This window comes from Athene noctua, chromosome 1 (genome assembly GCF_965140245.1).
Source record: "Athene noctua chromosome 1, bAthNoc1.hap1.1, whole genome shotgun sequence".
Lineage (NCBI taxonomy): Eukaryota > Metazoa > Chordata > Aves > Strigiformes > Strigidae > Athene > Athene noctua.
The window spans coordinates 260,982,904-261,009,720 of record NC_134037.1 but is presented as its reverse complement, the minus strand read 5'-3'; the positions used below and the strand labels follow the sequence as shown (position 1 = coordinate 261,009,720).

The 26,817-nt window shown below is 44.0% G+C and overlaps 3 protein-coding genes across 7 annotated transcripts in view; 1 reads left to right on the top strand and 2 right to left on the bottom strand.

The window, feature by feature from the left end:
* Nucleotides 1–4,580, bottom strand: part of RSF1 (remodeling and spacing factor 1) — a 65,436-nt gene extending 60,856 nt beyond the window's left edge. The window contains exons 1-2 of one of the 2 annotated variants that reach the window (XM_074918499.1): nt 4,364–4,580; nt 3,281–3,288 (exon numbers count right to left, since the gene is read on the bottom strand). In XM_074918499.1, coding sequence (XP_074774600.1) covers nt 3,281–3,288; nt 4,364–4,569 — 214 coding nt within the window. In that variant the 5' untranslated portion in view covers nt 4,570–4,580. The remainder of the gene's footprint in view (nt 1–3,280; nt 3,289–4,363) is intronic. The other variant, XM_074918489.1, reaches the window with a different exon arrangement.
* Nucleotides 4,581–4,891: 311 nt separating this feature from the next.
* Nucleotides 4,892–21,529, top strand: AAMDC (adipogenesis associated Mth938 domain containing). Of its 3 annotated transcripts, none has more exons than XM_074918465.1 (7): nt 4,892–4,947; nt 8,583–8,733; nt 10,131–10,257; nt 13,280–13,365; nt 14,112–16,715; nt 19,008–19,138; nt 20,287–21,529. In XM_074918465.1, exons 2-5 carry the CDS (start codon nt 8,602–8,604, stop codon nt 14,250–14,252), a joined length of 486 nt encoding a protein of 161 aa, XP_074774566.1. In that variant the 5' UTR covers nt 4,892–4,947; nt 8,583–8,601; the 3' UTR covers nt 14,253–16,715; nt 19,008–19,138; nt 20,287–21,529. The 3 variants fall into 3 exon arrangements, with proteins under 3 accessions (XP_074774566.1, XP_074774557.1, XP_074774575.1); XM_074918456.1 differs by having other exon boundaries at nt 14,112–17,339; XM_074918474.1 differs by lacking the exons at nt 4,892–4,947; nt 10,131–10,257 and having other exon boundaries at nt 8,566–8,733; nt 13,270–13,365; nt 14,112–17,339.
* A 3-nt stretch (nt 21,530–21,532) lies between these two features.
* The window catches only part of INTS4 (integrator complex subunit 4), a 37,380-nt gene continuing 32,095 nt past the window's right edge, over nt 21,533–26,817 (bottom strand). For both annotated transcript variants that reach the window (XM_074918434.1, XM_074918442.1), the window contains exons 20-23: nt 26,207–26,366; nt 25,727–25,870; nt 24,891–25,011; nt 21,533–21,742 (exon numbers count right to left, since the gene is read on the bottom strand). In XM_074918434.1, the coding sequence (XP_074774535.1) occupies nt 21,549–21,742; nt 24,891–25,011; nt 25,727–25,870; nt 26,207–26,366 (619 nt within the window). In that variant the 3' untranslated portion in view covers nt 21,533–21,548. The remainder of the gene's footprint in view (nt 21,743–24,890; nt 25,012–25,726; nt 25,871–26,206; nt 26,367–26,817) is intronic.

Here is a 26,817-nt window from a genome sequence, read left to right as displayed (position 1 = left end):
ACTCGGAAGATGCCATTCACCTCCGCGAGAGGTTCCCCCATTCACACACTAGGGAACCTGGCAAACCAGCAAGCATTTTGCGTAGTCATGTGTAAAATTAGATCTCTGTTGTGCAAGCTAACATTCTACTAATATTTTCATTCACAAGAGACCAAGTGCTTAATTAACATTTATACCGATTCTCAAGCTATTTACTGACACAAAGGAGGTGGTGATGTGATATCGTGGTTCCTTAAATACAGCCCTAAATACAGATATAGTTCTTGCTCCCCTCTATTACATATATTTACTATTTAAATTTGCAACTGCTCTTCTGTTGCAAGTAAAACTCTTTGGAAAAAAAAGACGGCGTATGTTTTTTAGAACAAGGAGAACAAGTATCGGTTTCCTGTGATGATTTGTTCCAGTTTGCACAGTTTTGCCTTCGGAAGCAAGCAGAGGCAAAAGACACACAGTACTGCAGCACACTGTGGGATGATCTGTATCGTTACGTTCATTTTGTGTCTAAAAGTGCAGTAATACAAGGGTAACGATGTCTCCCTGTCCTCAGAAGTTCCAGTTAAAATCATGTATTGGGATGCTTTTGAATAAATCCTACAAGAAACCATTTACTTTTTGAGGTGCATCAAAAGTTTGTGCGTTAACACTGTCATCATCTTGATAGACACTCAACTTTATTCTTTCCAAAGCAGTTTAAGATTGTCACAATTTCAACCCAAGTCACTACACTGTATGTAAAGCAAGGAAAAGCATTCTTAAAGGCAAGATAATTATTTTTCATAAAATAAAATTTTCACCAGATAGCCACAGGTCTCCTTATTTTGTCTGAATAGTTGCAACTTTCAGCTGGAAAAGTTAAGCTACTTTATCTTACAGCTTTCGTAAGAAGCAGACTATTTCCACAGATACCAATTTATTCCACCGTTCAACAGCGATGGGAGAAATCAACACCACACAGCCTTATTTTCCTATTCAAGCATGATTTACATTAAAAAGTTCTTTGGGAATTGATGGGTAAATTGTTTGTGCATTTCAAGACAAGACTAGACCTGTGTACACACAGTTAAAACATCTAACCTGCTACTAATACAGGTTAATTTGATATCTAAACTAGTTAGACTACTATGGAAAACTATCCATATTCGAGCACTGCTGTTGTTACTATCTGTTTTGAAGGTAGGAGAGGTAATATTGCAAAGTTCAAGTGCTGTCTCTGCATTAACAAAAATCGAAAATCCCTCTAAGTACTATTTGATAGCTTCCTAGCTGTCAACATCTGCTCAGCATCCACAGAGCATCCCTTCCTGTAAGGGAAGGTTATACCTTGTTTCCGTAGTAATGAACAAGCTCTTTGTTCTAATTATTAACAGGAAAGAAAATATGACTGTTATACAACTACTGAACAACATTCAAACTTGAGGTCCTGATTCTCCATGAAGCGCCTACTATAAAGAAAATAATTTCTACTGGCATCTCCCTAGAGTAACTCTTCAAAGAAAACAATATAGCCCATGTTTAAAATACGAAAACAAACAAAACGCTTTTGAAACTGCTGAGCATCAAAACCGTGTTACAGGTAATCAACAAAAACCCAAACTACTGATTCTCTTTCCTAATTTCAAAATGAATATGGAGAGGATTTGTAAATAATCTCAACAGCCAGGTAACAGCTTAAAACTTGGTCCAGATTCTAAGAAGTTCAGAAGAAAAAAACCACTTTGAGGTTTTGCAGCTATTTGCTTAGATTTTGTCATGTATCACTGTCAATGTAAATCCACTGTCAAGCAATGCTGGTATCAAAAGTGAAACTAACTGTATATAACTGAAATCCAAATCCCTTTTGCTATCCAAGGAAAACTACATACAGTTGGTAAATAACAGATGTTCAGAACAAAAAAAAAAAAAAAAGACCACTTCGGTTTTCAATCAGTGTTATCAGTGTTTAGCGATTTCATGACTTGTACCCTTAAAAACACCACTTTGGGGACTAATTGAAGCAAAAATCATGTACAGAAATGTAGTCACTGCAACCATTTATCCAAAAGCATAAAATATACCAGGTAACAGCTACTGGCAGAACAAACCAAGAACAAGGGGTTGGTTGTATCAAAGGAAAAAAAAACTACTGTCATACAAGTTATCACACAAAGCGTCAAGAATCACCCAAGTTTGTTTTTCACACCTCCACACTCTCTCTCTTAGGGCTGAGAAAATGCAAGCGAATACATCATCTACACCAGACACAAGCAAAAAACCCCAAGTAATTTAGAGAATTTTCAGAATCTGCTCCCATTTGAGGTAACTGTTCTAAAGCAGTGAGAAAAACCTGTCCCCTGCCAAACGGGGAGGGCCACGCAGAGAAAAGTTTAAAAATTTGACAAGTACCAAACCAACCCATAACACAAACTCCATAGTGCGAGTCATTTGAAAGCTTTTTAGAAAAGGGTTATGCAGTTATCATGGTCCTACTGATGACCCCCTCATCATGCAATTAAAGTTACCAGGATTATTTTTTTTTTAATCAAACGCATATACTTAAAACACAGGTCACTATTTCATCCTTTCATGTTAATTTATCCTGCAGTTCATGCAAGAAAAATGACTCTTACACACCCTCTCACATTGTGTCACATAATAAAAGCATTAGTTTTCTTTACAGACATCACTTTAAAAGGAATATTTTCATTAAAAATTCAAACTTTTAAGCGTGTTAGTGGTTTCTATGAATAAGTTTTGCAACAGTTTCACAAAACAACGCTTTTTCTAATGAGTTCTTTACATAACATAAAAGGTACAGGAGTGCTGGGAAACTGAATATAAATACTTATTTTTATGAAAGTTTATCGTTTTTTTAAAAGTTAGCAGATCTCACCTGTCTTTTTCATATTGATTAGGCACCGGACAACGTGAGGAGACAGCACATTAATCTTATTTCATTATACTTCAGCAGTGGCTGCCGTGAATTCACTGATAGGACATCTGCACTTTGCAAAAAGCAACTTCCTCCGTATGAGGAAGTATCTACACGCCGATTCAATCAAACCCCCCCACATACAGCGTGGGTTTAGTGGGCAAGGAGGCGAGAGCGAGTGCCTTTTGGGGGAAAAGCAGGGGCTGTTGGACCAAAAGCAGCCCTGAGCTGGGCTCCTCCAGCAGCAGGAAGTTTCTATGGGGCCTTGCCGAGCATGCGCTGTGAGCTCCACGGTCTCCCTATGTGGCAAGAGTGCAGAGGCAACAACCAAACCAGTAACAGAGACAAGAGACCAAAAGCAACAAGCACCTTCCCCTCTATATTCCTACCGCCGCCTCCACACAGCCCTCCCCAGGCTGCTCTCTTGGCCCGGGCCCTCCCACCTCCATCGCATGGAGCAGGAATTAGAGAGTCAGGCAACCAAATCTGCTACTGGAGAGGAGGAGCAGCTTGAAAGAAAACAGTGGAGTGCATAACCCATCTCTCCACCTCGCACAAGCTCAGGTGGCAGAGGGGAAGGAGCAAGCAGCGAGCTCGTGTCGTGTGTGTGTCCGTTCGCCCCCCCCTCCTACAAGAGGGGACGAGGGGGAGGAGAAGAGAGAGATGGAGATGGCACACAATGGCTGTCTGTGTTTGTGGGGAGGAGATGGCCTACAAAAGCAGCAATGGGGGGGGCGCAGAGCTTCTCTGTGCCCCCCCGCCCCCCCCCATTCCTCACCCAATATACATAGCTAGGAAAGGAGGGGGGTGAAAGAGAATCAGGGCACTGCCTCGTGTGTGTCCCCTTCTTGTTTCAGGGGAGAAGTAAAAATGGGCACATACATGGCGGGGGGGTGGGGTGGGGGGGGCGGCGAAGCGACCTCCAAACTGTGGGGAGGGGAGGAGATGGAAGACACCCAGTGCCAGCTCCAGGCTGAACAAAAATAGTTATTTCAGCTTATTCTCCTTTCTGCAGGAGTCCCACCCGCACAGATCTCGGGAACAAACCCAGAGAAATATGGGGGGGGGGGGACGACGGAGGACGGAAGGGGGGGTCAGAGCCGGCACCGAGAGAGGGGAGGACGAGGGGGGGGAGGTCCCCCACCTCCTTCCCGTGTTCTGCCGTGGGGGGAAAGCAGCTCACACACACACTCACAAACACAAACAGCTGCTTCTTCCCCCCCCCCCCTCAAAAAAGAAGGGCCGTGCTGAGGGGGGAGAGGGCTCCCCTCCCCCCGGAGCGCCGCTCCGGGAATCCCAGGCCCCTCCTCTCCCTCAGCGCGCTCCACCCCCGGGGCCGGGAGGAGGCGGGGGGGGAATAGCCCCGGCCCCCCCTCCGCCCCCCGCACCGCGGCCCCCCTCAGCCGGCCGTACGGAAGGGGGTGGGTGGGGGGGGGGAGGTATCCGGGCCGCTCACCCTGGTCTCCGGGCTCCTGCGGCGGCTGCAGGACACGCTCCAGCTCGGGGAAGGGCAGCTCGGGCAGGTCCAGCAAGGCTCCGTAGCGCTCGAGGAAGGAGCAGACGACGGCGAAGTTGGGCCATGAGCCCGGGCAGCACGGGCCTGCCGGAGGAGGGGGAGGCGGAGATGGAGCCGGAGGAGCCGCCGCCGCCGCCGCCATCTTGGACCTGAGGATGGAGAAGGAGCTGGGGAGGGGGGGAGGGGGGAGGGAGGGGGCGCTGCCGAGCCGCGCCGCCACTATCCCACAATGCAACGGCGGGACGGGGAGGGGAGGGGGGCGGCAGCTAGAGCGGCGCCAAGCGCCTGCCCCCCGCCTCGTGCGGCGAGGGGAATGAAAACAAGGCGGAGCGGCCGCGGGGCGGGGCGGGGCCATCGGGGACGGGGCGGGGATAGGCGGCCGGCCTGGCCAATCGGGACGGCGGGAGGGCGGGGCTGGCAGGTAGCGCCGGCCTATGAGAGGGCAAAGGGCGGTACCTCCCCCCCCTCGGCGGGCCTGGCGGAGGTTGCGCCCGGCGGGGCAGGGGTCGCGCGCGCGGCGGTGAGTGCGGGCGCGGTAACGGCCGTGACGGACCCGCGGGGGGGGCACGGGCACGGGGAACGGCTCCGCTCCCGCGGAAGAGGCGCTTGGTGGAGCGGGCCGCTTCCCGCCCGCCGCGGGGGGAGAAGCGGGAGGTGGCGGGGCCTGGGGCCGCCTCACGCGAGGCCTTGTTTCGAGGGCGGGGGGTGTCAAGAGGCTGCTGCCTCCGGGCTCGCCGTTGTACCCCCCTCCCCGGGGTCTTTCTCGGTTCTCTGTCCTTTTCTCCTTCCTTCCTCCCCTCCTTGTGCTCAAAGCGCTGTCCTCCCCGTCTCCTCTCACCAGCACCGCACCCTCCGGTAACCCGCCTTCATCACACCCCCCCCCCAGCAAAATCAGATTACCGAGTTCCCAAAAAATACTCTCCGCGTTCTTAAACTTGACATCTGCCTCCTCCCTACTCAGTTCGTTTAAACTTAGACTGTCCTTTCGACTTGCCTTTCTGCTCTCACTTTTTTTAAATCCCGAGCTGCTTTTCCAGCTGCTGTACCACGTCTGAAATTGCATCGGCTGCAGGGCAGTCGCCCACCTTCACCTGCGGACCCTGTTCCCAGACAGCGCTGCGGAGCTCTGTTGTCCTTTGACACCTTGCAGGAGTTCTGCCCGACGCTTGACATAACATTGTTTTACTCTTTCACCTTTATCTTCTTTGATCTCAGGTTGCGCCTTGGATTTTATGAAACATTCTTCTGCAGTCTCTCAATAAAACATTCTCTGGTGCGCTGCTCTCGTTCAGGTTTTTTGTTCTCTTTGTTGCTGGTGGGTGCTATTCTGAAACATTGTTTTCACAGAGGACAGGTGTGCCGGCAATTTTTAAATCCACTTGCTTGCCCAACTGCACTTCAACCTCGAGTTTCTTCCATTTCATTCTCAGCTGGTTTTAGTTCTACCATCCTTAGCCACTGCTTCATTTCTTTCAGTACAGTTTCCTTGGATAAACTTGTGTTTTGCCTCTTTTTTAAGCTCTTCTGCTTCCTTTGTTTCCTATGTTTTTTAACTCTCATAACTTTGCTTATGGATTTCTGAACCATTTCTCCTCATCTCTTTGTGTTTGAACTACTGCAATTTACAGAAATTGCTATTTGAGATTATACTTATGAGTCGTATTATCTCTTTTGATCTTAAGTGGTACTGTATATTTTGGTACTGTACATTTGTGAATAATTAAAAACCCAGCTAATTTGTTGGGGAAATACTTTCCTACTCCTTGCCAACTGGTGATTGGACCATGCCCTGTATCAAGAATGTCCAAAGTTCCTGTTAAAAAGTTCATTCTTACTCCATTATAAGATACTCTTTTATTAATTCAAATAACCTGACCTTCCTGATATCTCTGGCAGTATTATGAGAAATAGTTTTAGGTTATAAATTTTTATTTGTAGCTTTTAATTTTTCTTTCTTCATTTCTACTGTTTACTTATTTTTGTGCTGTTTGGAAAAGACAGTATGGAACTCTTGCTTTCCCATTTTCAGTTTGTGCCTATTTGATTGCACAGTCTCAACCTTGCAATACTATTTGAATTGGGAAATCTGATATTTCTAATAATTTTATTGTTCATTCACCCCTGTGTAACCTCTAGGTCTATTTCTGCCATTTCCTCTTGCAGCTAGCACAGACAAAAATAATTTTTGTTCTTCAGAGCTGGGTTCTGAGTGGTTTGTTCAGCCTTTACTCTTTGGTTGATGGGTGATGTCATTCTGATTTCATTCATACTGGTTATTTCTTCAACTGTAATCTCCCTTCAAGCAGATTTTCAGGAAAATAGTCTTACAGATCTTTGTTTGAATCCATTGCATTGCAGATGTGTAATGTGAGAGAATCTAGACTATATGAATCCAAGCAAGTTTGCTCCTCTAGCTGCTTGCCTGGCTTCCTGTTTGGCAGGGCACATGTGCCACTAACTTCACAAAGGGGCAAGAAAGAAAAGAATTGTCCTGCTATCCTGTAGAGGAAGCACCACTGGCAGGCTCAGTCCTCCGCTGAATCCAAAGTAATGCAGTTTTTACTTCATGTGATGTCTGAAGTGGGATACTGAGATCTGCTCCCGGCAGTCCAAGAAGAGTGTGTGCTGTCTGGCTGTAGCACCTGCAAGACAGGATGGGAGGTTTCCAAAAGGACTGGAAGCAGGGTTAATCCAAAGATTTCTCTTCTGCAAGGGCTCTTTCTTTATTCTGTGCCACCAGGGCCCCTATGGTTGATTTTTTTTTTGACATTTTTTTTTTTCCCTGATGAATTTAAACAATTAAAAAGGATGAGAAAGGTTGAGAAACTGTATCTGGAAGGATCTGCTACTGAGGTTTTCTGGATCGGCCAGGAGCAGAGCTCTTTTTACTGCACAAACAACCAGTTTGCTTCATTATGAGGGTTTTAGACCACCTTCCTTCTGAACTGATAGGGCAGAAGGGTGACTCTGCCCTGGAGACATGTCAGTTAATGCTAGTCTAACGCATTTCCAGGGTGTCACCCTGCGACTCCTCTCTTGTCATCTACTGCCAGAATCTCACCAGCAATCAGACCGTATAACGTGCAGGACTGTGAAGAGGGTGTAAGCTTTTGTGGTGCAGTGAGGTGGTACTTTGAGGCAGAGTCCCTGCCCTGCTGACACCCAGCTGTGATTATGATAGCAGATCTAAAAATTACTGCGGTTAATACCAAAAAGCGGTTGGCCTATAGCGGCGCTGATAAGGCCTCGGCTGGAGCACTCTGTCTAGTTGGAGGCAAGAGACATCAAAGAAAGGGGCATACCAATTGCTGGCTGCTAGGGGGGAAAAAAGGGAGAAAATAAGCAGAGATTTAGAAAACATGACTTGAAGGGAGGTGAAGTTTAATTCATCTAAAAGAAAGGAAAAAAAGACTTAAGAGTTAGGTCCTCAGAAAAACAAAGGATGGTGGAAAAGACAAAGATTAAGCTGTTTTCCTTGTCCACCACAGAATAAAATTAGAAATAACAGGTTTAAGTTGAAACAGTGAAGATTGAGGTCAAGCATTAGAAAATGTATTTGTGTGTTTCACTGTCCTGAGACATTACACAGGGAGACTTGGCCTCTGTAAGGAGTGACTAAGGAAACAGAGCTTGACTCCTTTAGGTCTCTAGAAGTCTTGTCTGCTATAACAATATGGCAATGCCATTGTTTTGTTCAGGGCTTTTCTATTGGGTTGGTTTGTTGTGTTTTGTTTTGGTTTTTTTAATGTTGTTTAGTGTAATAAAATGGCCAAAGAAACAGTGTATCTCTCAGATATTTTAGGAAATTATCATCATCTTCATTGTACAATTTAGGGAGAAGATTAAAACCCAGATATGAGAGGATATTCTGGGACTTGATCCCTGTTGATACTTTAAAAAGTTGAACACACAGTACTTGTATAGATTTAGCATGTAAAATGATTTCCCCAAAATCTTTCACAAGATCCCCAAGAGGACTGGTAATTCAACAAACCTGCCAATCCTCAGTTCAGTTCTGTTGTCACAAAATTACATGGATAAAGTCTGTAATAGTGTTTCCTTCCTAGCTCCTTGGGCCAGGGACAGAATTTTCTGTTTTTATTAACATGCTGCATATGTGAGCCTGATGTTAGGTATTAAATATCCCTTTTCCAGACTTTGCTTCAACTTTGTGATGTCGTCCCCTGAAATTGCTTCCCTTTCTTGGGGTCAGATGAAGGTGAAAGGCTGCTCTACAACATATAAGGACTGCAAAGTATGGCCAGGAGGAAGTCGAACCTGGGATTGGCGAGAAACTGGGACTAATGTAAGTTTGCTGTTTACTATCCATCCTGCATTTTAAACTGGAATCAGAATGGTCCAGACAAGAGTTGTTAAGGTTCCTGCCAGAAATTTAGTGGGCTGCCTTTTGCTTTCATCCAGCTGTTAGACTTTTCCTGGCAAGGACTGGGTGTGTGTTTTAGAAGTGACTGTGTGGAGAGGTCAGAGGACGGCAGCCACACAACGTCCTACAGCTGCCGGGTGTAGCAGCTATTGCCACCAGCCCTCACAGCTACCCTGACCCAGAGCACTCTCACACACCTTGGAGCTCTCAAACAGCATTCTGCATTTGATTAAGAGTGCAGTTGTCATAAGACGCTGGTAACAGCCTCTTCTTGGACTGCATAAGCAAAAGTTGTCTTGAGCAAAATAAGAAAAAAAATTTATGGGAAGTTAAAAGAAATCAACAGCGACTGACCCTATGTGCTTGGAAGACAACAATGCATGTGGTTTAGTTTATATCCTTTTCCTTGGGGTCCCTTATACTTACTTCAGAGGAAAAATATGCAGATCAGTGTCATATGCACTAGTTTCCCTGTGAAAAGCTCACAGTCTGGCTAACCACACAACGACTTCTCTTGGTAGCCATATACTAAGTGCTTGCCCTTGCAATTTTTACACTTTATCTGTAAATGCTATCAGAATTGTATGAAAGTACACGGAACTATATTGATGTTCTGGATTTAGAAGCAGTATAATGTCTACCACGTTAGGAACCTGATGTTGATAATTCTCCCCATATTAGGGCTTGCACTAGGATAGCTGTATTGACTAGAAAAATAAAATCCATACTTTCTAAGCAAATGTTAAAGCACAAAAAAAACCCTACATACTGATCAGGTCTTATCCACGCAGAGGATACAGCTTTGTTGAATTCATTTTGACACAACTGAAGAGCAAAAATATTTGGGTTTGGAACTTCATCTGTGATCTTTGGAGGAACAGAACCTTTTTAAGCTGTCAGAGTTCGGTTTGTACAGAGAATATACCGCCAAGAGAAAGCTAGTGCTGTCATGCAAAGATATCTGTACCTTGCAGAGAGAAAGATGGCTCTGGGTGTAACCTTTTTAAATGTATTTAATTTATGGCCTGATTATAAAAAAAAAAAAGAAGTTTTCACTGGCTGTTTGGAGGGAAGGCATTGTGTCATGAGAGTCACTTTCTGTTTGTTTGACAATATTGTTCTCCTGGTTTATATGCACGTATCACTGGAGAAGCAGAATGGATGCGGTAGCTGAAAAATTCCCAAATAGTTCCCAGCTCAATCACGTTTTGATACTTATTCAGACCACTTGAAAATTTTGATTTCAAATTATAACCACCTACTAACATTTAGGAGGTCATGCTTTCCTTTTAAAATTTCTAACAAAGGGGTATCTTCAGGTGACAGGTAAAAGCTGTAAGTCCATAAAAGGCCTTAGAGGAGTCCTCCAAAGGAAACAAGAAAAGATGAGTCTATATGAATTTAAAACTGGAGGAGGAGAAAAAAATAGTTGGGTCGTTTGGAGAGGTGAGTTTTCTGGCATCCTTTTTATATAATCAGGAAGTAAAAAATAGCTATTTAGGTTTTGCCTTCTATAGGTCACTTTTAAAGCTCCTGCTTTAGGTCAGTTCTGTCTCCCTTGCAGCCATGAGGAGTTAGGTCACTTGCTTTAAAAAGGAATTGCAAGCAACTAAAGTGAAAACAGAAATAAGCTTTTCTAGACTGCATCTCCCAACTCTAGAAGAACTGTAAAAAAGTGAATGCAGTCAGCACTGGAAGTAGTAGGATTCACCAGATGCATCTTCTTCACATTTCTTTACAGTAGACTGCAGTGTGCCTGCTTTCTCTGAGCATGTTTTTCCTGGGGGTAGGTGGAGCTGAAGTTTGGGAAACAAGCAGTGCTGGTCATGTCCCACACTCCAGTTGGAAATAAATTGCTTCCTTTCCTTCTCTGCTATCAGACTGCTGCCTAGCACTTAAGTCTTTCATCGGGAAAATTGTATAACTGGCTCTGCAAGGTTCTGTAACTAAGCACTAATGGTTGTATGACCTTAACCCTTGGGGATGAAAGGCAGACTCCATGGCTGGCTGCATTTCAGTGCCATCTGCTCATGGGAGAGGTAGGAATCCTGAAAGGAAGACCAGAGAACAAAACAGGCAAGAAGTTCTGCTGCCCTTCCTCTTTCCCTCCAGCTGTAAAGCAACAGCAATACAGTTATTCTGTCATGTCACAGCTTTCTGTTAATGACTCTGGTTTCCTACAAGCCGTGTGGAAGTCCCCACATTGGTGTGTTTTGTGTAACCCAAGGAAAGTCTTTTGTTCCATGGCTTTAATGTCCCAGGAGTACTTATCACATGACAGCAAACCTCCCCCAGCAATCTAATTATTGTAATTGCAGTAAAACATATACCAGTTCTTTTTGTCCAAGTCTAAAACACCCCAAAAGAAAAGCATTCTCTCTTCTGTCAGAAACATGTACTTGCAGTGATTTGGTCTGAGAAAGCTCTGCATGGAGGGGTGACCTCTCCGTTCTAGGTGGGGATATCAAATGTAAATGGATTAGGAGGAACATGGCTTTTCCCCTGGCAGCCAGAAGGGCCGGTCATGTCCTGGGGTGCATCAAGAACAGCATCACTAGCCGGTCGGGGAGGGTGATTGTCCCCCTCTACACTGCCCTGGTGTGGCCCCACCTCGAGTACTGTGTGTGGTTTTGGGTGTCTCAGTACAAGGACATCAGACTATTAGAGTGTGTCTGGAGGAGGGCGACCGGGATGATGAAAGGTCTCGAGGGCAAGACTTAAGAGGAGCAGTTGAGGTCACTTGGCTTGTTCAGCTTGGAGAAGGGAAGGCTGAGGGGTGACCTCATTGCAGTCTACAACTTCCTCAAGGCAGGGATGGAGAGGGATGTGCTAATGTCCTCTCGCTGGTGACCAGCGATGGGACACAAGAAAATAGAAGCTGCAGCAGGGGAAGTTCAGGTTGGACATTAGGAAGAGGCTCTTCACGGAGAGGGTGGTCGGTCCCTGGAACAGGCTCCCCAGGGAAGTGGTCATGGCCTTAAACCTGACAGAGTTCAAGGAGCCTCTGGACAATGCTCTTAGTCATATGGTTTAGTGTTGGATGGTCTCGTGAGGAGCAGGGAGTTGGCCTCAATGATCCTTACGGGTCCCTTCCAGCCTGAGATATTCTGTGAGCCTGGAAAAGCATAAAGGTGAACCAGCTCTGTTGCTGAAACTTCAGATACCAGCCAGGCTAAAGGCTTTCTTGTGGGGTAACTTTAATCCACTCATTGGAAGCATCACTACCATGGAAGGTTTCCCTCACTTTCAATTTCTGGAGGTCATGTTTCAGCTTGAAAAGTCCTGCCTGCTCTCTTCTGCAGGCTGAGGCATTGACAGGACTGAGAAGACATCTCCAAGACCTTGTGTGAGGCTGCAGCATCAGCTGCTGAAGACTTGGGCAGGGGAAAAAGAATAGGAGAGGACCCAAGGATGTCAAAGAAAAGCTCACTGACTGATGGAGCAACAGAAGCCAAGCATTAAGCTGGTGCTTTGACCTTAAAACATTGAAAGAATGTAGTATTTTCTGGAAGTATAAGGGGTAAACCATAAAAATAACATTCTCCAGAGGTCTAGCATGGTGTTACCTACTTCAAGTGAGAAACTCATCTCAGTCCTCTAAGAGTACTTAAGAATCCTACCAAAAAAAAAAAAAGGGAGGAAGTAGTATTTGTGGGTTAAAAAAAAATGCACACCAAAGACGGGCCAAACTTTAGCCACAGGTTGTACAGTAACTTGCTCTTGACCAAGGAGAGATACATAGAAATTGAATCCAAGAGGAGAATTAGTGTGACATCATAATGGTTTATATTAACATTACAGGTGTATTTGTGGATTGATATGTTTAAAGCATGCCAGTAGTAATGGGGTGTACTTCTTTAAAAACTCAGTCAATGTGCTGTTAAAACTTTCTTTCCTTGAGGGGTTTGGTTTCAAATATTCCCTTCTCAAAATTAAAAACAGTGCAGAAATTTAAACTGTTAATGAAATGAAGCTAACGGGTATGTTTCAGTCCCCTTTGGTAAATGAGATTTGCAAAGTAAACAAGAGAAGAATTTAGTAATTCTAATTATTTGAGGAGCTCTTTGTAATTAAAGTGAGTAAACTTTGGCTTGCCACAGTTTTTATTACAAAAAGATTCTCTTCCTTTGAAAACAAACAGCAGTAAGTTGCATTTTATTGACTTCACTTTAACTTTTCATATTTATAAAATGGTAGTTGTTAGACATAAATGTCTTAGAAATGTGTTAATGCATCTTTTTATTTTTAACTGTTTAATAAAGAGTGATAATATTGCTATCAATTGATTAACTACTATCCTTCATATTCTTTATTATGTGTCTGCAGAGGAGGGTTGTGTTACATTTTAGTACTGCTAATTTGCTCTGCTACTCTGTGGACAGTTTCAGAACACGTAGACGAAGCTTTCCTGGTTGATGCTGTCAGTACACAGACTTATTTTCCTCCCCTGACACTTAGCATTCTCCAGGAGTGCAACCAGCTGACCTTGAAGAAGTTGTCAAGAAAGGTGTTAAAACTCTGGTGATTGGTCGTGGCATGAGTGAGGCTTTGCAGGTAGGTTTTTGTTCCATGAGAAACCAGAACTGTTTGTTTTCCTTCTCCCTCTGATGAGGGGGGGAAAAAAAAAAATTTATGAAGCTTTACTAAGAGGAGAAAAATTGAGGATACTGAATTAGCATGACAGAGTTCCTGTCAGGAGTCCCTCTCTTCCTGAAAGAAACCTCATTTGAGCTCCTCTGTATTAGTGTCAATGTCAGGCAGTAAACAGGTCTACGTTCTGCTACAGGAGCAATTTAAACCAGGAGAATTTTTTACAATGTCATTAGTCCCCCCTCTTAGAATACGTTATGAACTAGCTCTAGCCTGCTGTAAATACTTTGATAATTAGGCATTTTTGTTACTAACGTTGGCAGGGTGTCATTTCAGCAGATAAACTAGCTACAGAAAGCTCAGAAGTGCTGAGTTTTTCTTCATGAGAAGCAATTCTTTAGCTTTTTGGTGAGTAACACCTTATTTAGATGAATTACCTTTAGCTCCAGTTCTATTTTTGTAAGAAAGGGCTGCATTTTAAACTGTGTTAAGGAGAGATGGGAGGTATGTATATAAAAGTAGCTTTATTGAAGAGAAAAACATTTAAATCTATCTTGGAAATATGTGAGTATATTGTCAATTTGGCTACTGTCAGTTACTTAAGTGCATCTACTAACAGATGGCATCAGTACCTGCTTTTCTTCGAGCCTTACAGCGTGAGGGGAAAAGACTCTAATACTTGCTCTTCCCATTGCCTTTTCTCTTCTGAGGTTCCGCCATCTACCGTGGACTATCTGAAGAAAAACGGGATTGATGTGTTGGTCTTGCAAACAGAGAAGGCTGTGGAAGAGTACAATGCCCTGGCTGCTCGGGGTGTCAAAGTGGGGGGAGTCTTCCACTCAACCTGCTGAAGCCTTGCGGCTCGTTCCGCCTTCCTTGACCGCAGCCAAATCAGGGACACGCCTCTCCACTGAGTCAAATTACAGTCAACGGAGCGTGGACTTCCGTGCCAAGGCATTTGTGTGCTGACAATCTAAAATGCAAGGACAGTTTATTAGTTCAGGATTTAAACAAACCGTGTGTTCGCGAAAAGGGGGTAATAATTGAATTACAGAACCATTTTTATACATCCTTGAGACTGACCTAATCTTCCTCTGAAGACTGTCTGTATCTGGTTACTTAACTCTTCACCTGTTGCCTAAATTAAGACGCTAGGCTTTGAATATTTATTAGGAAGTCGCCTGAAATTGTTATTGGCTATTGGAATGCAGCCATGAGATAGCTTATTACAATCAAGTGGTAGATATGAAGCGATGCTAAAGAAGCACTTTACCACCACTGTATAAATAAATTCAAATAAATAAAAAAGCAAACCCTGAATGTACAACTTTGCCTCCTGCTGGCAGCTTCAGTCAGGATATTGGCTATCCAGATCTGCTTGTGATAATTCAAGAACATCACATTAATTTAGCACTTTTAAATATTGCATTGAACCTGCAGAAAGAAAAAAAAACAAGTCTACAGGGAATAAACATAAAATCTGGGCCTTAAAGAATTTTGCTATTGTGAATTGTGCAATATATATATCTATTCAAAAGTCCCTACATGCTTAAAATCATCAGATTTGTCATGTAGATTGTGCAAGATAAAATGTTGATCTTTAGGAAATCAGTCTAAACTGCTGCTAACAAGATGCTGCTAGCAAGCTGGGGATGGATGTGAGAATTCTCACTGCTCATCATTATTTGATGATTTAAACATGGTGCCAACAAGCATATTATTACACTGAAAATTTTAAAAGTTCTCGTAGTTGCTCTCTTCTTGGTGGGCTTCTATTAATAATGCTTATTAGAAAGAATTAATAGTTCTTTCCCACCAGGCTCGCTAATTCTTGATCTGTGTGTGTGAAGTCTGTGTGTATTAATGAAAGTACAGACATGACACTATAAAAGCCCCGAGGCACTCCAAGCTATCCAAGTAGCAGCAGAGAGGCTTAGATTGGTATGAAAACACGACTTTCCCAAGACCCAAGAGTAACCCTTCACAAAAATACTATGTTCTTTTTCTGTTTATTTGTGGTAGTAATCGTTTAAAACCTTTTATCTGATAAAATACAATGTGGTGTGAAAGCAAAGGGAAAGCGAGTAGCTGAAAGTTTTATCTTGCAATCTCCTAATTACAGCAATATTTTCTTTTAGTGTAGCTATATTTGAGGCAACATCTTCTCTAAAGCAGCAAGAACTGCCTTTCCTGCCTGCATCTCTGTTCTCTGACCCAGCAGCTGGTATAATGCTCCTCATAAGCACGATGACATTTTTCTGAATAACCTGCATGGTGTGAAGTGGAAGGTGAACTACTGACCCAGAAGACCGTGGTCATCCCACGGGAATGCCACAGAACCAGTTCCTACCAATCCGCAGAGTGTGAAGACTTTTTGCATTAAATGTTATCTTACCGCGAAGGTGGTTTGACTCTTTTGATCACAGTCATATATTTGCATTTTTTTCATGAGATTTTTGGGCCTTAAGGCAGCCTTAAATAGGAAGAGGCTTTGTAAGCCTTTTACTGAGAGGACAGTTCCAGTTTTTTTCCATAATGTTGGACACTTCTGAGGTTCAGCTGGACAGGGTGCTGGGCCACTTGTCTAGACAGTGCTTTTGCCAAGAGAAGTTGGACCTTGAGGCCCCTCCCAACCTGATATTCTACGATTCTGTGATTTTTAAGTCCCACAGAACGTGCGTTATGCTGTTAGAAGTTGAGCAAACACCTAATCCTTCACCTCCAGGGTTGTTTTTTTTCCCCTTTATTTATATTTTCCTATTAACATGGCACATTAATGATGAAGCCACATTCAAGGAAACTGCTCAGCCTGGGTTCTTCACTTGAGGAAAAATACTGTGGGCTCCTTGCACACTCTGTGTTTTGCCCTCCTAAAGGCACAGGAGGAGTGCAGCATTGCCAGGTGACTTGTAGAGGTGCCCTCCCCAGCTTTGTGCTGCAGCCTCTTAATTGTTCCTTTCATTTGGCAACCGGTAGGATATAGAAGATTCCACTTCTAAAACGGGGAGCTGCAGCATGGAAAGAAATGTATTTCTCTTTTTAGAGGTAAACTGCTAAGTTTTCCTACCATCTGTACAAAATTTTGGTCTCAACAAGGAGATTATCTGCTGCAAGTCTCTTCCATCCGTATCATCTATTCCTGCTCTCGTCACAGCTTCCCGAGTCAGCTTTGTCACTTCCCACAAAAGCTGCTCCACTTGGGCTGCTCCAGTCACTGAAAGCCCAATTTCCTTCTTGGTGCCTGAAATTGCTTTGCTACATGGTGGAAACAGCTGGGACTGATTCATCAAAAAACTCAACCGGCGCTCAAAACGGTATCTTTATTAAATCACTGCTTTCAGCTAGAGCCATAAATAATTTGTTAGAATTACAGGCTCATCGCCCAAATCGTGGGAATGCACTTTTATAGGGCAGGATTTCTCACATACCCACTTCTCTGCCTCCCACCAGGAAAACGATCTCCTGGCAGGCAGTGAACTCCCACCCTGGCGCTCTCATTAAAGCGGAGCCGGGGCTGGGCTGGGTGCCAGGAGGATCCCACCCCAGCTGCTCCCCGCGAGCCGGTCGCTCCCCAGCCCTTATCTTTGTGAAACAGCACGCGGGAGCTGGCAGCCAGGAGAAACAGGCCATAAAAAAGGCTCACAGACACACCGAAAGCAGCACCACCAGCCTTTTTAAGGGACATCAGGTGGCATTTGTGCAAAGCTTAGGCCTTCAAACTTTATTTTGAAGCCTTGGTAATATTGCATTAGCAAGCTGGAAAGGAAAAAAGTCTACTCCCCCCTTCCTAGTGCCTGCTACAAAGAATAAACTGGAAGATGCGAGTGAAATAAGATGGAAATCATGACTGTATCTCTGATTCGCTCAAAAGATTTCAGAACTCAGATAAGCAAGACAGGAATTCAGAGGAAACCCACCTCCCTGAGCTGGAACCCAAGGTGATGTCGTATGGTCCTGATTTAAATGCTGGCCCTGTTCTGTCATCTTCCCAAGAACTTGATCTGTACTTTTTGCAGAGACTGCACCCACCCACTTAGTTTTTCTGTACTTTTAAAAATATGTGGAAAAAGCACACCAGGTTTGAGTTAATTAATATCTCATAATCTTCAACTTTGTTCCAAATACATTTATAAATTGTTTTATAACTTGATAATTGAGTTATTTACTTGCAGAGTTCTAAGAATTGGCTTAATGAATTTCAATGGACTTCAGCAATCTGATTATGAATTTCCCATTAAAAGCATTCAGAACTAGGCTCCCCCTGGCCCACAGGCCGTGTGTAATTAAATCTGAAAAGTTAATGGTAAATAGGACAACACATTTTCAAACCACTAAGCTATATCCCTTTCATGTGAGTTCAGCCTTTTCCTTTCTCTGCCAGATTCTTGATCCTCTTCCTTTATGCCTAACTAGGAGGTACAATGCAGAGGCAAGAAGTGTTTGAACACAGTTTTTAGCAAATTTTTTGCCCTTACATCTAGGTTGTTCAATGTCCCTGTGGCTGCAGCTCTGAACTGGCACCGTGTTCCCACATTTGCAAACATCTGAGAGAACAGAAACTCCCTGTACCCGGGTGGTTGGGATCTGACGGCCTCTGTTCCCTCTTCCACAGGGATGAAAGATGCAAATTGCATTTGTGCTAGTGTACAGCCCTTTGTTTTTCTTTTCATTCTAAGATCAACCATCTTTTAGGCCACTGCAGTGTAGAAATCCCACAGCCAAAATGGAAGGACAACCAGTGAATGGGTAGAGATGTTTCTGAGATGACACAAAGTCCCGGCGCTCCACAGAAAGTGTGAACTCTGGGGTTTTGGAGAGCAGAAAAGCCTAAATGGCTCAAACCTGGGAGTGGGAGGAAAAAGTCAACATCTAGATTCAAACAACTACCAAAAAAAAAAAGAAAAATCTCAGAATACTTACATTTCATATAAATTTCCTTTAGATTTCCCCTGTGTTGGAATGGTGTGAAAATGCATTTTAAGGAGAAAGTAAGCTAAAATAAATTGGAGATCAAGGTAAACAGTTTTAAAGAAAAACAACACCAAACCCAAACCACACTCAAAAAAATACCAAAACAAAAGCAAACACATCTTCAGTAATAAGAGAAGGAGTAGAGAATAGCGGCAAGAGTGGTAGTGTAGTTGCCTGCTACAACAGAAGCTGTTTGTAAGGGATGTTGTACCAAGGCCTGTAGCGAGAGCACAAGGGGCGATGGTTTTAAACAGACAGAGGGCAGATTTAGGTTAGAGCTAAGGCAGAAACTGTTCCCTGTGAGGGGGGTGAGGCCCTGGCACAGGCTGCCCAGAGAAGCTGTGGCTGCCCCCTCCCTGGAAGGGTTCAAGGCCAGGTTGGACGGGGCTTTGGGCAACCTGGGCTGGTGGAAGGTGGCCCTGCCCGGGGCAGGGGGATGGAAGAGGATGATCCTTAAGGTCTCTCCCTACCCAAATGACTTCATGATTTTATGTTTACTAGTCTGTTTACACACATAGGAGGGAAATCAAAGGTAAATTTGAATCTTGGGAAGAGTACAGTATTAAGGAAACAGCATTTGACATTGAATTTTAAGATCCCCAGTGTTACAGAACTCTTTTTTTTTTTTTTTTCAGTTCAGCTAAAATGATGATTAATTAGTCATCTGCTTGGATAGATAAAACATAAGAAGAAAACAAGAACCTATGATTTCTTCCATGATTTAAAATAGTAATCAGAGAAAAAACAACAGGACCATGTCAAGAAGGTAGGCCAATTATGGAATACTCATTAGGGAACATTTTCATATCAGTCTTAAATTTTCAAGTGGTTTTAGGCCTCTTGAAATTATGAAGAACTTCTCTGTAGCCCTTCAGTGTTTGGTTCTCAGCTGGTGACAATACAGAAGGTGAGTGATCTTTGCCTAATGTGTTATATGAAAGGAGCTCAAGCACAGCACGAAAGGAGCAAAATAGTAGAAATTCGTGCCAGGATTGAGGAAAAGAGAAAGATGCTGAGATTTTGATAATGAAAATGGAAAAAAAATAAAATTATTTCTAGAAGGGAATTGCAGTTTGGTCATCTATGACCTCATAACTCAAACACGGATAACCAGAGAGCAGGCAAACTACCTTGAGGAAAGGCAGAGTTTACGCCAGACAGCTGGTTAACGTCAGGACCCAGAGGGTTTATCTGCAGGCCCAGAAGGAGCACGAAAGCTTCACGGTGCTGCACTGGCAGAGGAGGGTGGCATTCCGGATGGAGCAGGCCTTCCCTTGGGCCCTGCTCTGCCTACCAAAGCCTCAGTCACGGCCTGGAGCACACGGACACCATTTAAAGTCTTTACTGGGATGACAAACTGCAGAAATACTGGCAAAGTGTAAAACTGAGAGGTTAAAAAAAAAAACCCAACGAGTCTGTAATGAGCTAGCTCAACTCATCAAGTCTGTGCCCGGGCACAGCTTCCTAATAATAGAGATACATCAAGCCCTGCCTGCTGGGAACTGAACCGAGGATGCCAAAGAGGAGTCAGATGGTGACAACTTGGCTGTTACACGCGCAGGAGGTTTTCAAAACAGCGCCCTAAAGGTAAAAAAAAACAGTTTGTAAGAGCAGTAGCACTAAGAAAGGGTATTTAATTCAAGGACACCGAAAGTAGTTGACTAGGTTTATGGTTATGAGTCTTTGGACCTCAACATGTCTGTGCTAAAAAAAATAATCACAGAAAACTTGCAGTAATCTCTTATTAGCCTAGAAGCATGCAGGCATGCACGTTCACTCGTATAATAGAGAGGAAACAGATTAGCATGAGTTTTCCAATTTTATTGTAAGAAAGCACATAAGGGGTTTTGTGTGATTATTTACACTAATTTCTGTATACTTTTTTTTTCTTTCACAATTGATTTATGAACACAGGTAACATTTGGCTGCCGCGCTATGAAGTTTCACACATTAAGTGCTCCTAGAAAATCCTACCAAAGGATTGCTACAAATCATAGGAGGCTCCTCAGTCAACTGAAGCCTTACAGAGACAGGCTTGCCAACAGGAACGCCAGAAGGATCACGTTTTTGTGAGTTCCTGTCCCTCTGCACTCCCAGCTTCGGGGGACGATGACAAGCTGCCTGGTTGCTGCTTAACTGAAAGCGTGTTCGGCTACTTCAGCTGATCAGAAAAGCTCCGACTGCCAAAACTGCTGCTGAACTGAAAAACTAAACAGATTTTCTCATCTTGGTAAGACTGGTTTAGGCCAAGATCATCACACAGAAACAGATTCTGTAAAATTGGTGGGATGGGGTTAGTAATTTTTCAACCCCTGGTATTTAATCATGTTGTTCCTGAAGACATACAAATATGCAACAGGAGATTTGCATTACAATTTAGAGATTAATGTTTGACTCCATTTTATGTAAATGAACAGAAGAAATAACAGTTTTGTTGCTGTAACTCAGTTAAACTCCATCTCCTGCTAACTGAAGTTCTGCTGCTTGCACCAACAGCTTTTTCCTCTCCCCACACAACATGAACACCTCCCCAAAACTGCACTAGCTTCAGTAAAGCTGCAGAGGATGTAAAAATCCCTCAGGATTTAGCCTACAGCAGTTGGCAATTTCACTTTGAGGTGCAGTTCCTACACAAGAACAAGAGCACTTTATATATGTGTTTTTACTAAGAATTTAGGGACTAATGCCCAAATACAAGTTTTAGACATTAAAAAAACCCAAAAACCAAAACCCCACACAAACCCCCCCCAAACTCCTTAGCTTCATTTTATTGTACTGTAAAAAGAACACTGATTTATGTGCCTAAGCATTTACACAGTAAATACATCGCAGCAATCCTAGGGGCCTTGAAGAGAAGCTTCTAATTAGTAAAAACTGAAGATACGGCCCGATGAAATTACTATTGGAATGCTGAGAATTGTCTTGATTTTGTTGTTTCAATACAGAAACACCTGCACTTTCTTGAAACTGCTCTTAACTAGCTGAGTAACTCCTGTATTGGTTTATCAGCTTCATAACAGAGGAGACCCATTGTTCTTCAGCAGCTTTATTTCCACGGGTGACTTTTTTTACCCAAGTATAAAAATGGTTGGGTCGGGTTTGCTGTCTTGGAACACTGTATATTGTTTTTATGTAACTCAACAAGCTCATAAATAGACTTCATCTAGTGACAGAGTTCACCGTCTGGCAGGTTTGGGCATTATATAAACTTTGACAGCTTTGCTGAAGGGTATGGTCCCCTCTATGCCGTTCTCAGATTGAGGGAGAGCCTCCAAGCTCTCGCTCCAGGTAGATTTAGGAATTTTAGCAGATGCCTTGCTCCTGTTGGAATTGTAAGCCAGCAGCAACCGCACTTCAATCTGACATGGCTCTGCAGAAAAAAAACACAACAAAACAAGAACACAGAACAACCTAAACATGAATGTCATCACACAATGAACAACCAACGCTGGATGACATTTTCTCTCACGCACGCTGGGTTAAGGTACAGAGCCCTTCTGGGCTGACCAAAATCCAGTCTGGTGTTTGAGAATATAACTTTGTTGTTACATTCAGCACAGCAGAACTAAGCACCATTTTAGATCCCTCCCTTCTTTCTCATAGCTTAAAAAAAAAAAAAAAAAGAATCTCACAAGTAACTTAAAAATAGCAGCTTTCAAAAGTAACTGTTAAAAGTCATTCCAACCAAATAATAATAAAATCATGAAAGACCACAGAACTAGTGGGTCTTGCTATCTGTGTTTTTATGGCAGGATCAAGTAAATCCAGATGATGTCTGCTAAGACTCATAAGAGATTACCTGAAGATTCTTTGCTGTTGGAAGTTTTCACACTGCAAGACAACCTTTGCCCCTCTTCTACCATCTCAGCAGCTAGACAGATACAGCTGTATTGTCCACGAGGCAATTTCACTTTGTTCTTCTACCAGTGGTCATAACAAAAATGGGCTTTCAGTCTACATGGTGTGATGCTGAGCAGCATGCTGGACTGTAGCCCCATTGAAATTCTCCTTTCTAGAGTGAAAAACATGATTCCTCTAGGTTTTCCATATGGACTTGTACTGGTTTTGGCTGTGATAAAGTGCATTTTCTTCCCTAGTAGCTTGCATGGTGCTACATTTTGGATTTGTGACCAAAACGGTGTCGGTAACACAGGGATGTTTTAGCTATTGCTGAACAGTGCAACACCCACAAGTTTTCTCACTTTTCTGATTCTCTTCCCCATCCCGCTGGGGAGGCAGGGAGTGAGCACTGGGTGGTGTGTGGGGCTTAACTGTACAGCGGGTTAACCCACCACAGGACCACACCACTGAAACCTAAATAAAACCTACTGAAACCCACATAATTTTAAGATGCAACGCCCAGAAGTGCAGTGGTACTCCAGCTGAGGCATCATCAGCACCAGACAGAACACAAGAAATAACGTTTTTCCAACAGTTATACCACAGTTCAGCTAACACCCCCTTGAGATTCCCCTTTTTGCCACACTGTCAACTCTTTTACTTGCAGCCTGCAGTCACCTCTAGTGCTTGGGCTATACAGCCCTCAGTGAAGCTGGGTTTTGAATTTGGGCATTCTCCTTCCTAAGCACACACTTTTTACCAGCCTTCAGTAAGTTTCAGTGTCTTGAATTAGGGCAATTTCTCCATTTTGAATTCTGAGCCTGTTCCCTGAGCCCCTCCCAGCTTGGTGTCCTCCCCACATTTTATATGCCCAAGTGTCAATGTCAAATTTAATAGTTAAAATAACTGTTAGGGAGACACCAGAAGGGTCCCTTAGGGCCATACTTAAAATGCCCTTCCAGTGAACGCTGCAGAAGCAGAAATACTTGATTCAGCTCGCTCTGGTACAGGATGAACCTTTAAACCCAGATACTTCCAGTCATAGAAACAATACTTTCTTCTCCAAAACAAAACAAAGACAGCAGGATGAACGAGTACACCATGGAAATGCTATATAAGAAGAAGGACGTGAAAGAACATGGCACTGAACAAAACTGCTGGTTAAAAAAAGATCACCAAATCCTATTAATAACTGCTCAGAAAAACCGCTCAGAAAAAAAAGCCCACATTTGAATAAATGTGAAGGGATTAAAAGAGAACGGGATAAAGGGAACTGCGAACAAATACCCTCTGCTTTTGTTGTTTGAAGTCCACCAGCCAATTACTGAGGCACGTTCACAGGGAAGTGTGAATGCCAGCTGAGAGTGAACGTGAACGCTGGAGTCGCACATTTCATCGGAGCGAAATGGTCGGGGGGTTTTTAGGGCATTAAAAGGGTGAAAGTTTAATCAGCAGTGAAATTGTACTGTTGGGTACACACAGTTCCAAAGGTTCTCTGCCCTCCACAAATACTTGTCAGATCTAAAGCAATGAATTACAAGGAGTCAGTTTACCATGACTCCTTGCCTTTAAATAAGGACGCAGGCCTGACTCCTACAACTGACCTTGCTCTGCACAGCAGCGGGTGACCTCACCTTGACTACGTGCTGCCATGTGAAGGCCCCGGGTGCCAAAAGACCACCTGCACACCCCCCAAGCGCCTTCCCTCCCAGGCCAGCAACCCCTCTAGTGCCTACGGAGCAGCCAGGGGGATGTAAGTGCTCAAAGGCTGCGAGAACAACAATCTGAGGCAGGGTAGCATCAACACCAGCTGTAGACTCCAAGATCCTCAAAGCCCCCAAGACTGTGGACACGTAGCTCTTATGTGCAGGAGACCCCAGCAGCGCTACAGGCTTGGGGAGGAGTGGCTGGAGAGCTGCCAGTCAGAGAGGGACCTGGGGGGGTGATTGACAGCCGGCTGAACAGGAGCCAGCAGTGTGCCCAGGGGGCCAAGAAGGGCAATGGCATCCTGGCTTGTGTCAGCACTAGCGTGGCCAGCAGGGACAGGGAAGGGATCTGAGCCCTGGGCTCGGCACTGGGGAGGCCGCCCCTCGATTCCTGGGTTCAGTTTTGGGCCCCTCACCCCAAAAAGGCCATTGAATGACTCGAGCGTGGCCAGAGAAGGGCAACAGAGCTGGGGCAGGGTCTGGAGCACAGGTCGTACGGGGAGTGGCTGGGGGAACTGGGGGGGTTCAGTCTGGAGCAGAGGAGCCTGAGGGGAGACCTCATCGCCCTCTACAGCTCCCTGACAGGAGGGTGCAGAGAGCTGGGGATGAGCCTCTTGAACCAAGTAGTAAGTGATAGGACAAGAGGGAATGGCCTCAAGTTGCACCAGGGAAGGTTTAGACTGGATATTAGGAAGCATTTCTTTGCAGAAGGGGCTGTTGGGCGTTGGAATGGGCTGCCCAGGGAGGTGGTGGAGTCCCCATCCCTGGAGGGGTTGAAGAGTCGGGCTGACCCAGCGCTGAGGGATCTGGTGGAGTTGGGAACTGTCAGTGTTAGGTCAGTGGTTGGACTGGATGATCTTCAAGGTCTTTTCCAACCTAGATGATTCCGTGAGACTGAGATCAAGCAAGACACCCTCCTCCCTTAGAAAAGTGCAGCCACACAATCACATGAACTTGTAGCAGTAACGGTACCTGTCCAGGCCGTGTGCGAGAGGTAAACCTGAGTTATCAGCCTGTGCCTGCCAGGACCAGGATTCCGAAAGTCAGCTGGTTTAGGATGGATAATTTGTGCTTGTCCATCTGGATACAATACCTACAGGAGGAGAAAAAGAAAAAAAAAGGAAACAACTGAATGACAACTGGAGATTCGCACAGTGTGCATTATTTCCGTGTTTTCTGTTTGAGTTTGAGGGCAGGAAGACGTGCTTTATCTTGGAGCCAGTCCAGCTGCCCTAGATTTAATGGCCACACGCTGGCCATTCAGACCCACAACGGAGGGGAAAATGTACAATGACATAAGCTTCTTCCTCTGTACTGTAAACGGAGGTTTTCATTTCTTTGTTATGCAGTGAATTTGCATATTTTACATGGCATCGTACCACACCTACCCCCTCAGCTGCATTTGAAACTAGTGATTCAGCAGCAGGAAGAAAGTTAAGTTGTAAATACAGAGAGCCGAGAGCCTGTGTATTTCTGTACTGTTCAGAACAGCTTCTTTTGCTCCTCCTTCTCCCACTACACAAGCTGGAAGTTCACCAGCATTTATTTGTGCTCATGTCCGTAACGTGCCCAGTGCACGTGAAAGCACCGTGTGCAGCACAGAACGGCAGCAACATGCTCAAAGCAAACTGTCAGGAGCTTACACAAGTCAACTCAGCACGCTACATATAAGTCAGATTCTGAACGCGTGGCTAAAACACAGAAATCCAACATTGTGACTAATAAAATGTACAATTATTTGCAATTTAGAAGGACTGACATCCTTAAGCGAACTCCCCTAAGTCACAATCTTATAAGCCACTGTTTACCTGCACTTTAACAGTTCCTTGGGGATCCTGCACGTGTTCCAGAGTCGCATCAACATCCAGTGCCACGACCAACCCCGATGTAAACCTCAGAGGATTATCAGATTCACCAGTAGGCTCAATGATATTTGCAGTAGCTCTATGGAGCTGTTAGGGGCAAAGCAGTTGGCAAAAATAAGATGGGGGGAGAAGGAGGAAAGACAAAAAAAAAACCAAAAACACAGCAATTGTTACTGTTCTTAATGAAGAAACTGTGCGTGAACTTCGGATTCTTTTAGATTTTCTGCCAGAAATTATCATGTCCTCTGTGTTTTTGGCAGTTGTCCTGAGGATGCTAGGTAAGAAGAAGAAAGCCTTTGAAGAAATAACACTTGGGACTGACCAAAAACCTGAATCCTAAAAGCTTCATGGTATATCAGGAACTAGTCAAATGCTGAGACAGTCTGCAAGGATATTGAATTTAATTCTCTGTGTTAAACTGACCTGCTCCGGAAGAGGAAGGTGGAGGAAGGTACTTTGTCGCAGTGTTGTCTGAAGAATCTTGACCACTTCCGAAGGCTTGGATGTCACGAGTCTGGGCATTAGGTCCAGCAATTTATCTACAAAACTGCCTTGCATATGTGGGAGCTCAGAGATGAAACATCTGTGTTAAGAATAAGTTAAAAATCAAATACTTTTTTCAACAGTATTATTTTCAGCCAAGTTACTTAATCCTTATATTTAGTTACAATGACAGATATATAGATTCCTCTTCCGATGCACGTCTCATACATAAAATAAAGATGATTTTGGCTAGTTATGTTGGGATTATACCTTGTGCTCAAACTGACAACATCAAGGGCTATGCAGGACTCACTTCTTGGGTCCTTCCTCAATACAGAGCACAGCGGGCAAAGGAATCTAGATTCACAAAAAAGAAGCTAGAAATGTTGAGGTGCCAATCAACACCACGTTAATGAGAAGCAGACACTGTAGGGATTTGTCCAGTCGGACTGCACGTGCAGCTGTAGTGCTATATAACTAGTAAGAATGCTAATTAAATGAGACTACAGGCAATTCCAGTACCCTGCTTTCAGTCTCGATGTCTCAACAAA

Excerpts from the sequence above, each read along its gene's own strand:
- AAMDC (XM_074918465.1), top strand. The coding sequence starts at position 8,602 with ATGTCGTCCCCTGAAATTGCTTCCCTTTCTTGGGGTCAGATGAAGGTG. Across the intron at positions 8,734-10,130 it reads GGCGAGAAACTGGGACTAAT|GTGACAGGTAAAAGCTGTAA; the intron begins GTAAGTTTGCTG and ends GGGTATCTTCAG. Across the intron at positions 10,258-13,279 it reads TAGTTGGGTCGTTTGGAGAG|GAGTGCAACCAGCTGACCTT; the intron begins GTGAGTTTTCTG and ends AGCATTCTCCAG.